Below are 13,068 nucleotides of genomic sequence, written 5' to 3'. Positions count from 1 at the left end.
TGCTGGTCCCTGCTCCTGAAAGGTGGCAAGACTTCCAAAGAAACCCTTGGCCTTGTAAGACTCCCTAAGAAACCCTGTGCCTTCACAAGGCGTCTTAACAAATCCTGTGCCTTTGCAAGACCTCATGAGAAATCCTGCACCTTTGTTAGTCTCTGACCGAACACAGATAGAAAGAACTCATGGTCTTGTGTAATTTAAGGGTGTAACATTCGTGTCGTGTTCATGTCAAGTGGTGTCTTGCAGGCAGTCAGTAATGTCCTCTATTGCCAGGAAAGTCTTGGGAAAACTTTCTTCTTTGCTGCATGCTTGACACCTGCAAGTCCCAACACAAGGTTCGATAAGAATGACTTCATAGTGCGTGTCATAGCAAATTTAAAGCTGAAGAAGACAGTACTGTGACAGCAAAAATTACAAAAGCGAATCCAGAAACTTGATGGCAATGATACAATACTACAGTTGTCTATTGAGGTGGTTTTCACCATCCATTCACCTTTTTCTTGACTTTATCCAGGGACACGCCTGTCGCACTGAGAGCAGCTATCTTATTCTCTATGTCTGACACCTGAAGAAAGAGATCAGTAGAGAAAGAAATGGAGGGATTGCGTTGATAGCAATGGATAAAATCCAACAGCCTCATTAGCAGGCTCTTCACATGGCTTCGAGGAAATTTGAGAAGAACTTGGCATCAAGTAAATACGACACCCATTCAAGCCACATCTTAAACTATCGTATCAAATAACCAAGATCCGTCTTCGGGTTCTAAAGGCAATTATGAATCCGGCCCTTGAGGGTGACATAAAAGCGAAAGAGATCACGGACGCCGTGAATAAGAATGTCTTGTGGTCGTGACCTCAATATTTCTGTCGGAATGATTCCTCACCTCACTCTCTGTGCTCTGAACCTTGGCTGCTGCCATGGCAACCTGATCCTCCAGCTCGGACAGCTCGGAGTCGGAGAAGGCGCCGGTGTAGCGGTTTTTGGTGTTCTGCTCCAGGACCCTCAACTTTCGCTCCATGTCGAAGGACTTGCCTGCTGTCAGGTACACCTGAGTGAGAGCAGAACACACAGGAAATGAAACACCAAATCACCAAACAAGCTTTACGAGGCCCCGATCCCCTCGGAGTCCTAACACTGTCAAAAGAATTGGGATGCAGAGAGGAATTCCTTGGTGTTTTGAAGCCATACTTGGCTTATTGGTAGTTTTAAGGATGTTGGATACTGCTTCCTGAGTTAAGCCATTAGAAATTCTCGGACGCATTGACATTAGAATACGTAATCTTTTCATGTGGTCTCAATTTAGAGTTTTGTTTTAACAAAAGATCAACCCGTAACTCAGATACCACTTTCGGGTGTTCTCCAAACACTTTCTTTTAACAGTGTACAGTCTCATCTTCAGTCAGAAACTCAGCAGACACAGCAGTGTTACTGAAAAAACAACAGGCACCAAGCCTCCGAATTTCACTAGCATTCCATTAGAACTCACAGCATCTAACATGTCCAGTGCCTGGGTTTTAATAGCAAGGACTTAGTGTGAGGTAGTCAAAGGCTGATTAAAGTGTGCAGTCACTGTAAGCTTACATTTTCCTCAAGCTCCCTGAACGCTTCATCGGCCTGCTTTACATCTGTGCCCGCTAACTGAGGTCTGTCATTTGGCTCCGAGGGGGCCAACTCGGTCATTGCTTTTTCTGTAGCATTAATGGTTCTTAAAACTTCTGTGGTGAGGTCACATAGGGCAGCCGCGGTGGATCTCTGAAAGCCATGTAAAGGGAACAGGAATTAGCTATGTAAAGGGTGGCTTTTTTTTTTTTTTTTTTTCCTGTTACAGCTGTTTGTTCTCAAAGCGACTAGTGTGCATTGGTGCATTATAGTGCCGACATTTTGTAGTGTCGACACTTGGTCTCATTCTATGGCTTTAGCATTACTGTAAGTCTACTTCAGAGGCTGTTAGTAATACTGCAGAAACACAGGAATGCTAACAGCCAGAAGCAAATTGGCTTGGGATGTTGAATGTTGAAATTTTTCGTCAAAATAGCAGCGTCTCTGAGGTACTTTGATAATGCTATAGTTAGGTTTGCTAGGCCTCCCAGCAATCAGCATTATATAGTTATAAACTATATAATATGGAGTATTTCAGAATACGTGAATGCTTACAGCATAAGCAACTGGCTTCAATGGTTTCAGTTTTAAGATGCCATGCAAAAGGAATGTTAAGGATAAAGCAAACTGTTTAGACACCAAGTGTTGGCTTACTTTCCGTTTGTGTTCGTGTTTGTGTGCGTGTGCATGTGTGTGTGTGTGTGCATGTGTGTGTGTGTGTGTTTGTCTACTAAAGTATTATACCACCCCACACCTTCTGAGCGTCAGTCGGCATTTCATCGCTGGAAGAACTAAGATCAGCCTCTCGTGGCACCGGAGCCACGGGAGCAGAGTCTGAGCGGGAACCCCTCCTAACGCCTGCCGCCTTGGGTAGAGCGCTCTTCTTAGGCTCGTCCTCGTCCGAGGAAAGCGCTTTGTCGCTCATCAACTCGTCCAGTTTCCTACGGAGCTTCTCCTCCTCCAGCTGAGCCGCCGTGGGCTGGGCCGGTTGCTAGGGACGACAGGATCGCTGTCAACTACACCTTCAAATCAGACAGCTGTAAACCAGAGGCATCTGCAAAATCCTTGACCATGTTTGGCAGTCGCCAAAGTAGTCATTGGAACATTAGAACGCTACAATCCCCAGAAATTCACACAGTCGAAAGGTTTCACTGTACCTCAAAGAATTCACACAACTGTCTTTTTGATATCTCATAGGCAAGCCTTCAGTTCAGTTGTGTTGATATTGTATGCTGTTTGTGGTCACAGGGACTGAGGCTAAGAATCACTGGGATGGAGGGGCACCTCTCTTCATTGATAAACATGATGTATTTACATCCATTGTAATATCTACTAGTGTTTCAGTACTATTTTTGGAAACTACTGATTCTCAAACTGTTAAATCATTTTCACCTGTTCAGGAGGCACAGTTATCTTCTCCTCAAGACGATTCAGGACGCTCTCTATGGCAGACATCCGTTTGCTAAGTTCATTAATCTGAGAGGGACAGAGAGAGCATTGTACAGCATCCAGAGAGTAGTGTCAGTTCACATATCTAACAACGTTAGCGGCAAATTGAGTAGACATTTCACCCCTGGTTCTCCCTGTGTTTCTCCTCTTTCCCAAGACATAGCAGGACTTATACAGATTTTTTTTTTTTTGCCCTGGGGTACAAAGCTCAAACAAGCAAACTACATCCTCAGCATGGGTACAGCCAGTAAGAACCAAATCTTCGTGCTCACCGGTGGTGCCCCCATGTTGATGTTCTCCTGCGAGGAGGCTCGGCTGCGTCGGCGAGGAGGCAGCTGGTACACGGGGAGGCGGTAGGCGTCCTCCTCCTCTGAGGTGTCGAGGTAATGCGTACGCTGCGGGAAGGAGTTGATTTTGGACAAAGAGCGGGCCCGCACCATCCTGTGCTCTGAATAGAGCCCGTCATCTGAAGGCCAGGAAAAGTAAGGGATATAAACACCTTCACTTAAAACACCCAAAGACAGATGAGTTCAGCTGTGTGTGTGTGTGTGTGTGTGTTTTAATGTTTTAAATTGTATTATTATTTTAAATTATTTTGTATGTTCATAGCTAGAGCCGCAAAATATCGTTCCGCTTGAAACCATTGGATATTGGCACCATTCTGATGTGTGTGTGTGTGTGTGTGTGTGTGTGTGTGTGTGTGTGTGTGTGTGTGTGAGGCGGAGAACATGCTCGACCTGGACGTGAGAATCTGTCTAAGCTTTTCCTGCGGTTCATGCGGTGGTGATAGGAGTAGTGCGCGTCACTGTAATCCAGATCATTCCTTGGGATTCCACGCTCCTCCTGAATATACTGAGAGAGACAAAACAGATGAGTAGCTCACAGGAGCCTACGGTCACGCGTTAGCTTTTACACACTTTTTTACAGGGAAAGGATAAGTCTACAGCTTTTCTTTAACAACTGACTCTTTGCTGTCCAATTATCCCATGGCAACCTAAAAATCTGTCAGAGTCAATATTTTAAATTGTATTATTATTTTAAATTATTTTGCATGTTCATAGCTACAGCTGCAAAATATTGCTCCGCTTGAAACCACTGGTAATTGGCACCATTCTGATCGACCATTGATATCATCAACAATCAAGCATTCTGAGTTGAGATGGTTTGGTTTAAAATACTTGGCTGGATTTTGTGCACAGTGATATCATTAGGTCTCACACCAAGTTTCTTTCACCAGTCATTGCAGAGAGATGATGTTCCCTCACCGACCAATCAGAATTAAGAATTCAACAATGATGTAGAATGAGCAGTAGTGACAGAAGCCTGCATCGTCATCAGGACGTAAAAATGCTATTTCCTATTTCCTACTGGACTCCAAATATCTAAGCATAAACAGACTTCTTTATAAACTGATAATGAAGTTTTCGAGTGGTTAAGACTGCTTATAACACATGTTATGGTGCCTTATAACAACTTTATGGCGTGTTTTATGCACAGATTTCCGGTGTCAAAGCCCTCACCTGGATAGACTGTCGCCTTGAGTGGGTGGAATACTCGTCCATATCCAGTTCCAGTGGGTGGACAGAAAGCAGTCGTTTGGTCTTTCGCATCTGCGGGGAACAGTTTCAAGAGTTCAGTAAGAACTTCCAGCAGGGAGCTCCGAGCGCTGGCCCGGAAACCAGCTTGCCCAGTTTAAACAATAGGATTCCGAGTGAAAATGTGCTAAGCTCAGCCTCAGAGGGAAACGTTTTTGCATCACCACTGTGCTGCAGTGCTTTGGTGAGAGCTCAAATAATAATGCTTGTGTGTTCATTTATACAGCAGTTTTGCATTTAGGTTTCATAAAACAAAGAGCTTTCTGGCCTCATACAGAGAATGAACTCTGAATACAATCAGTTTGGTTCAGTTTCCTTTGTTTTGGCTCAGTGTGGCTTTTTTTTGTTGTTCTTCCAGTGCTGTTTCAGTTGATAGTCTGCCCAAATACATTCTGTCTATTGCTTACCCGACCTTTCTCTCTCTGTGTGTCTCTGAGACAACACCCTTGTCCCGCAAAAGGCCATACAGCTGAATACGAAAAGATTTCTAGGACAAGATGAAGGTCAAAGGCAGACAGTCTACTGAAGTTTCCACTGGAGCATTCCACCATCTCTCTGTCATGTCTACTGGTAAAACTCCTGAATCTCTACCTGTTTATAACGCTGGGCTTCAGCAGCATCCAAGTGGTCATCCTCATGCCCGTTGTGAACATCTGGAGAGATAAAAATCACACATCGTTTTTCAATTCTTCATCGTGAACTGAACATGACTGATCCCAGAGATGCCGCACTGGGATGTAAATGTGATACCAACCTGGGGAATCTCCAATTCTGTCAAAACCATTAAGAAGTTTTGTTTGTTTGTTTGTTTGTTTTTACTTGTCTGCTGTGAAGAGCATGTCTATTTATTCTCCAACACAAAGCTACTTACATGTCTGCTTCATTTATCAAAAATAACTTACTAAAGCAGTTTCTTCTTCAAAACTTTTTTCAGCATGTGTTTTCACATTTTTCACTTTTGTGTATCCATTGACCTTTCCCGTCCCCTGCTCTCCAATGAGAAAAACCCTTGTCCCAAACCTGTCTATTTCTTCTTTGTTCCTTATATGTGTGTGTCTGTGTGTGTGTGTGTGTGTGTGTGTGTGTGTGTGTGGCATTTGAGCCGACTCACTTCGGACCTCGGGCATGCGTGTGTGTGTGTGGGGCATTTGGGCCGACTCACTTCGGACCTCGGGCATGCTTTGTGTGTCATCGTCCCTCCCGCCTGTGGGGGAGATAAAAGGAGAACAATGTGACTGATGGGGCCAAGGCGTACGGGAGCAAAACACACTCTCACACACACACACACACACACACACACACACACACTCTCACACACACACACACACACACACACACACACACTCACACACACACACACACACACTCTCTCTCACACACACACACACACACACACTCACACACTGTCTCACACACACACACACACACACACGCACAGGCTCCTGAAATCCCCCACTCTCCATCCAGCCTACCACCTCCACTCACATTCCATACGAGTATGCCGCTGTCAGTGAGCTAGTCAGGCAGAACTCTCAAGAGAATGACTCACACAGTCACATTACTCTCTCTCTGTTACAGTTCTCTCTCCCTCTCTCTCTCTCTCTCTCTCTCTCTCCCTCTCTCTCTCTCTCTCTCTCCCTCTCTCTCTCCCTCTCTCTTTCTCTGTCTCTCTCTTTCTCCCCCCCTCTCTCTCCCCCCCTCTCTCTCTCCCTCCCTCTCTCTCTCCCTCCCTCCCTCTCTCTCTCTCTCTCTCTCTCTCCCCTCTCTCTCTGTCTCTCAGCAAAGATGTTACACTTTCTCCATCAACACAGCCTTCATTCTTCAGTGATTGCAACAGGTATAAATCAGCTTCATGAACTTAAAGCATTCTACTCAAGTTGTAGCTGAATTCAGTGGCAAAACCTATGATTAGATATTACAGCAAACTTATTTACACAAATGGCATTATACAGATACATGTAACAGATGCTTCTAGACCCGTTTTTTTTTCTTTTTTCTTTTTTTTTTTTCTCAGCCTAGTACTCAATTCATTTATTTAGCAAATTATTTAATGGAAAAAGTGCAGCACAAACACATCTGAATTGAATTAACAAAGCATTTCAAATCAAATTAGAATGTTTTCCTATTAGGTTAAACCTATCTGATGAAGATTTCATCAAAGCTGACAAGGCAACACTGCCTGGTTATTAGATGGTGAATCTTGATGATATCAGAGATATTACAAAGGTGCCACGCTTGATTAACACCAAGACACATGATGTCAGTTTTTATGGGTCTAAATGAAAACTACACGAAAAATTCAGCAATAAGCCTGAGAGATACACGCATAGACAGAGACTGACAGAGAAACAGATAAAAAGAGGAAGAGAAAAGAGAGAGATACAGAGAGAGAAAGAGAGGGGGATATAGTTTAAGATGACAACTGACTTATTGTGCGTTTTGCCCAAGTTTTCTGACTACAGTCTGGTGCATTCTATTACAGCCTTGTCTAGTCACGCATTAAACTACATCAACAAAACCCAGTTTGATTCCAGGCACAGCTTGTGACCAGTCTGAGCTGTAGCGTATTCACCCAAGCCCATAGCAACAGCCCCACTGTTTCTCAACCTTTCATTCACACTTTACCAGTATGTAACTGGTCTGTTAGCATGTACTCCACTGCAGTTACTGACATGTTTTTGATTGTAAAACAAGCTTTAATCTGTACATAATAAATGAACTCCATTTACTTGACGTCACTAAAACCTACTGAAAATAGCTAGATGTTGTACACTGCCTGCAGACACCGCACTCAAAACGGCAGCGGTTGCCTGGTTGTATCTACGGCAACAGCCACTAAACTCTCATGATGTCGTAATGGTGTGATGACATGTGAGGTCTTTGTGACGCTCTAAAAGCTATCAGGTGGGGTTTTTTTATAGCACTCACCCTCTTCGTTTAATCGCTTGTACAGTGACCTCATGACCTTGGCGCTGCCAAAGCGTTTGAAGCGGGAGCGCACGTTGTCGTGGTACCACCCCAGGGTTCCGAACTTCAGGACCCTGCACGAACGCAGACACGTAGACAGAGTTTGCGGCAGAGTTTGCTTCTGTTTGATCGGCACAGAAGCGCATATCAACGTAGCGAGTCAACACCATGCAACGATGACACGCCTCTTAGGAGAGATCCATTAGGAAAACAACGTCAGGTCAATGAGGGATATCTCAGTGTATGTAGTCTAAATAAATTAAAAACCGCAACAGCCAAAACTCAGCCAGCGGCCTCTATTCAAACTCAATCTAATTTGTTTTTTTTCCCCCTAGCTTCCTTACTCTGCTCCTCTATCTCTGTGGGCTATTTAAACAAACCAAAAAAAAAAACGTTACCAAAGGTTTTCCCAACGTTTACCTGACGTTCCCAGAACGTTGGTCTCACCTGGCCATGCGGCATGGGTCGCAGACCCAGCCGTGCTCCTTCTTGCTGTAGCGGCTGCAGCTTTTGCAGGTGTACAGGCGGCAGTCCAAGCACTGTCTCTTACTGTTCACCAGAAACTTGAAAGGCTGCAGGCAGCGGATGCAGTGCGAGTCGACCAGGGTGGCCTGTGAGCTGAGAAGCTCTCTCTTGCTGTCCTCTTTCTCAATCTTATTCTTCAGCTCCCTGACAAAAAGAAAAGAAAACGATGAAAAGAACTTAAAAAAAAACAACAAAAAAAACACTGACGATCCAAACCCAAAACTGTCAATTCAAAGCCATGGTCCTCACTGAGGGAGGTCATTCTCTTGTTTCCCTCTCAACAAAAAAAAAAAAGAGGAGAGACAGAGAGAGAGAGAGAGAGAGAGAGAGAGAGAGAAAATCAACAAAATTTTATCCTTAGTTAGAGAGCTCTTATTTTTAAAGCCCTCAGGTCATAATAATCTTGGCAGAAATAGAATAATGCATCAGAACAACAGAATAGTTACTGCAAGTGGGCAAAGGATGTTTGCAGAGCACCGATGCTTTTAATCGAAGTTTGTCAGGGGAACATTCTAGATGACCGATTAATGTGTTGTATGCTCCTGCCTGCAGACATTTCTGTGAGTGTATTCATCAAAATGAATGTGAGTTACTTTTTGCTCTTTTTTTGGTTGATGATGTATCACTAACCTGTCCATGGAGAGCACTTTTATTTACTACCGGATTGTAAACCAAAGTGTAACAAACACTCACATAAAAAATACACACATAGACAGGTTTGCAGAGCTTTGTCGCTATACCTGGAACAGAACCTCAGCAGTGTTAAGCTCGATTAAGAGTTGCCGCTCCTGACTGCCCTTTCCTCAGCCGTATTACAATATATTTCCTCCTCACAAACAACCAGGGGTAACTACTCTTGGCATACAAAATATGATACACAGACAAAAGGTTCTCTGTGTGTCAGAAGAGAACAGATCTCACTACGTGCAATTTTTCCCAAGGGACACGGCTGAGTACGATGGGGCCTTGTGACTTTAGCCGTGATCGTCGTGATGTGCTGACTCACAACGGAGCGCTTTCACACATGCATTCCTCGGTCTGAGACATAGACCTAATCTATGGAAGGCACAGGGGCCAAACGGGGTATTGCCGGCGACTATGCAAGAGCTTTTGACCTGTAGGCACGTCTGCACATGAGTCTAGATTCATAAATATGTTCCATACATGCGGACAAAAACACCGACAAAAAAAAAGAACACCAGGCTAATTTATGAGCAGAGCATGTGACGACGGTTTGGAACTTGCCTTAATCTTTATTTATTCTGAAGAAAAACTTCAAAAGTTTGAAAACCATAAATAAACTCATGATGCCTCGCTTCATTGCGTGTATCACTCCTTTGAGGTTCCCAAACTCATTTTAATGGGTTGATATTGTTACGTTATGTGCTAATGTTAATCAGACAGATGATTCCTTAGCGCTCAGTAATACCCTGACATCATGAACAATTTTGTGAGCTCTTCACTGAAACAATTTTACGGTACCAGTGGTTGAATAACGATGACAAAGCCAGGATTGTGAACTCAGGGGTTGAGAAAGCATCGTAATCGTCAGCATAGAACTATTACCCGGCCCAAACGGATTAAACGGAACAAATTTGGGCAAGAAACAGATGGCCCAAGGCGCAGTCCATGATATTGCGAGATACTCTCTACAATAACGTAGCACCAAGTGTTCCATAGCAGCAACGATACCGCTACTCGGCCAAGGGCTGGAATTTTATTTTTAATAAAGATGTTTCATGCAGTACTATTTGATAGGAGAACGTCGTAGGGCACGAGGCTTTGGTGGGATAGGAAATCTTTAATAATAATTTGCGCAGGCTAAGACAGTTGAAGTGCCTGTTATAACAGGTTCGACTTCTTATTTGTCTGCCACGGCTCTGGCGGACTGATCCAGTCGAGTCACTTACCCTAGCCTCTCCTCCTCTTTCTTTCTCAGCTCGAAGTCTCGCTGGATCACTTCCCACACATGTTTGGCCTCCTCGTCTGTGAGTTTGGACAGGTCCAATTTCTTATCCATGCTGTTGGCTGAACGGTCCTTTGCAACTCCTGAGTGGCAGTCACTGGAAAAGAAAAGTCGGAGGTCACATCTTCGACATTAAACAAATATCGTGAAATGTTCCGTCTCGACGAGGAGAGACAGATTGAGGTCATAGAGGTTACCTATTAGTTTACCTTTTTTTTTTTAATCTTGTCTATATGTCTTGTGTATGGTTATCTTTTCACAGACAGTTTCTAAATCAGTTTCAAGATAGATGTCTAACAACCTTAGCTGGAAAACACGGAGAAAATAGCGTGATGAGATTCAACTTTGTATGAGGAGCAAGCGGGGCGCGGGATGGTTCGTGTAAATAAGCAAAGACACGGTGTCTTAATACGAATTACTCGCTGGTTGTTTTTTTTACTTAAATGATATGGTATGGATGCGGAATAGTATACTCCGCATCCAGTATACTCCAGCCGGTGTTACACAATGCCTTATTCGGGAAAAAAAAAAAGAAAATAGAAAAAAAAAAAGATTTGGTACAACTTGAATGGGCAGTGTCATGTTGTAATTTCACCAAAATAAAGCCTCTTGATTTTCACTTCAAAAAGAAGACGCTCTTTTACGAAATAAATTGGCTAAATTGATCTGATAAGATAAAAGGCATAAAAGTTAACTGAATGATAGTTTGCCAAAAATGGCAACTGACCAAAAACCACAGCTCACCACAACACAGGACAATTAAGTTTGAAAAACCTGTACTGAATAAAATTGGGAGCTTACACAATGTGTGATTTCCGTTCGGCGTTTATGATGACATCACGATAAATTTACTGGCTGAAAAATCACTGGAATTTACCTTGAGATTTGTATCAGTGCTACCAATGGGCTTGTAGGCTATTTGCATTTGACACCGCTGTGGTTATAGGCGTCATCAAGGATTCAAAACTTCACGACATTTATTAACAAAATCAGTGTATTACTGCCCAAAACGTACACATAAGAGACTATTTAGAAACAGTCTGTATTTCAATAACAGCAGAAACAATTGACCGTTTACCTCTGTCTCCCTCTGCGTGGAATGCCGAATCTCTACCGGTGCCAACTCCCAGCTGAGCGTTAGAGGCAAGAAACTTGCGAATTGGTTCAAATCCGCTACGGCTCCGTTACATCACATGTTCAGTTTCTCGAGTGAATAGGAGGGAGTGAAAGACTGATAACTTGTCCTTCCGGACACGGGGTAATGAAATGATATGTACTGAAGAGATTAGTGAAATAATTTAATGAATCGATATAACGACAGTAAAGAAAGTTTAATATTTTTTCAATAGATATACAACACGTGTATTATCAAAATACTTGCTAGATGTTTGTGTGTAAAAAGCAGTTTTGGAATTGAAGAGCTCTTTGTTGGGAAACAACCTTGGTTTTTCTGAACAGATATCGATTCCTGTTGTTTTGATAGGCTTTGTATCGTAAGTTTAACAAAGTCTTCATCAGCATTCAAAACCGTTGTTAATTGTTCAACCATTGGCCCGCTGCTGCAAACACTGAACAGTGAACATCAGAAAGCTGCTTACAAGGCTACATACGACTTTATAATGCTTTGAAGTTCAGGTATGGATCATTTCAGAATGTACGAACGCTCCGAATCATTCAAACGAACATGTGTTGGAACATGAGTATCCCGAGCCTCTGTGTCACCTTTACATCAGCTGGGATTAATGACATTGGACAGAAGCATTGGCTGATCCCATGCCTGACTGGGCAATTTACAGTGGGCCAGCAACACCATATGGCAAGGTGACAGCGCGAAAGATTCTATTTACTGTAGTAACCATGTACAGGCAGCGTCTATAAATGAGTCACGGATATTTTTACATACGCACCGTGAGCCGCGGGTCTCATATGAGGTTACTTTACAGATTGGAGTGCCATTAATGATGAGACAGGATTGTGGCCTTTTGCATTGACAGCGCGAGAAACGAAAAGCACAGCTGAATTCTTTTATTTATTTATTTACTTTTTGTTCGTGCGACACTTTGAGTTGCCACCTTTGTACACTGTTAAAAATGAAGCATCCGTAAATTTCCCAGGGGTTGCTGACTAGGAACCAGCTATACTGAGGAGACAACATCAGCGTTGCAGAGGGATCAAATTCAAACTTCTTAAACGGACATTGTTTGGGGTATTCCAGAACAGTCCATAGTCTGTAATGGGATGCACCAGAACCCAATGTCAAAAACACACACTGAAAAAAAAAAACGAGGAGTCATACACTTATGTACGAACTCTAAGTGTTTTCAATCACAACACTCACCAAAAAGTCTTAATACTGAACCATAGCAATAAAGCAGCTTGCAACCATACCCTCTAATTCTCCAGACCATAGCCCTGAAAAACTGACAGCCCTGATGCTTCAGTATCATCTTAGATAATCTGCATTATTACAGCACCACTGTGGTATTTTTGGAATAAAGTTGTGTTGACATAAACTTTTATGAAAGCCTGCCTCCAGTTATTACAAGGGCGCCCGCAGCTGAGCAGAAACTGTCCCCTCAAGACTGTAACGTCTTCTCTGCATTTCAGGTCTCCCTGAGCCTGGACAGAGGACACACAATGTGGAGAGAAATAGAAATACTCTCCAGCTGTGTGGTGTGATGGTGGCACAGCACTGGCCCTGTTCCTGCTTAAGGGCCTGGAGGCAGGTGAGGAGAGAGAGAGCGAGACAGAGAGAGAGAGAGAGTGCCCTTCAGCAGAGACAAGACTGGTCTAAGGGCAGGCTGATTCACAGCTCCAAAATTAGCCTTCAGATGTACAGCAGTCCTGGGAGCAGGCCAGGGGAAGTCCTGCACTTATTTAGTAAAGCTAGAAACTTGATCCTTCTGCCTTTTTTATGTACTGTTGCGAGAGAAAGAGAGAGAGAGAGAGAGAAAGAGAGAGAGAGAGAGA

The 13,068-nt window shown here is 43.4% G+C and overlaps 1 protein-coding gene across 1 annotated transcript; it reads right to left on the bottom strand.

The window, feature by feature from the left end:
• Nucleotides 1-247: 247 nt before the first annotated feature.
• On the bottom strand, nucleotides 248-10,152 carry mlpha (melanophilin a). The gene is made up of 14 exons (XM_030783344.1): nucleotides 10,043-10,152; nucleotides 8,055-8,276; nucleotides 7,569-7,681; nucleotides 5,803-5,844; nucleotides 5,232-5,293; nucleotides 4,566-4,655; nucleotides 3,783-3,897; nucleotides 3,318-3,511; nucleotides 2,989-3,072; nucleotides 2,351-2,587; nucleotides 1,579-1,749; nucleotides 881-1,045; nucleotides 491-562; nucleotides 248-313 (listed from the first exon to the last, which is right to left on the bottom strand). Exons 1-14 carry the CDS (start codon nucleotides 10,150-10,152, stop codon nucleotides 248-250), a joined length of 1,743 nt encoding a protein of 580 aa, XP_030639204.1.
• Between the last annotated feature and the right edge of the window lie 2,916 nt (nucleotides 10,153-13,068).

Source organism: Chanos chanos, chromosome 8 (assembly GCF_902362185.1).
Source record: "Chanos chanos chromosome 8, fChaCha1.1, whole genome shotgun sequence".
Lineage (NCBI taxonomy): Eukaryota > Metazoa > Chordata > Actinopteri > Gonorynchiformes > Chanidae > Chanos > Chanos chanos.
Note: the sequence above shows the minus strand (reverse complement) of the source record. Positions and strands in the feature narration are given on the sequence as shown.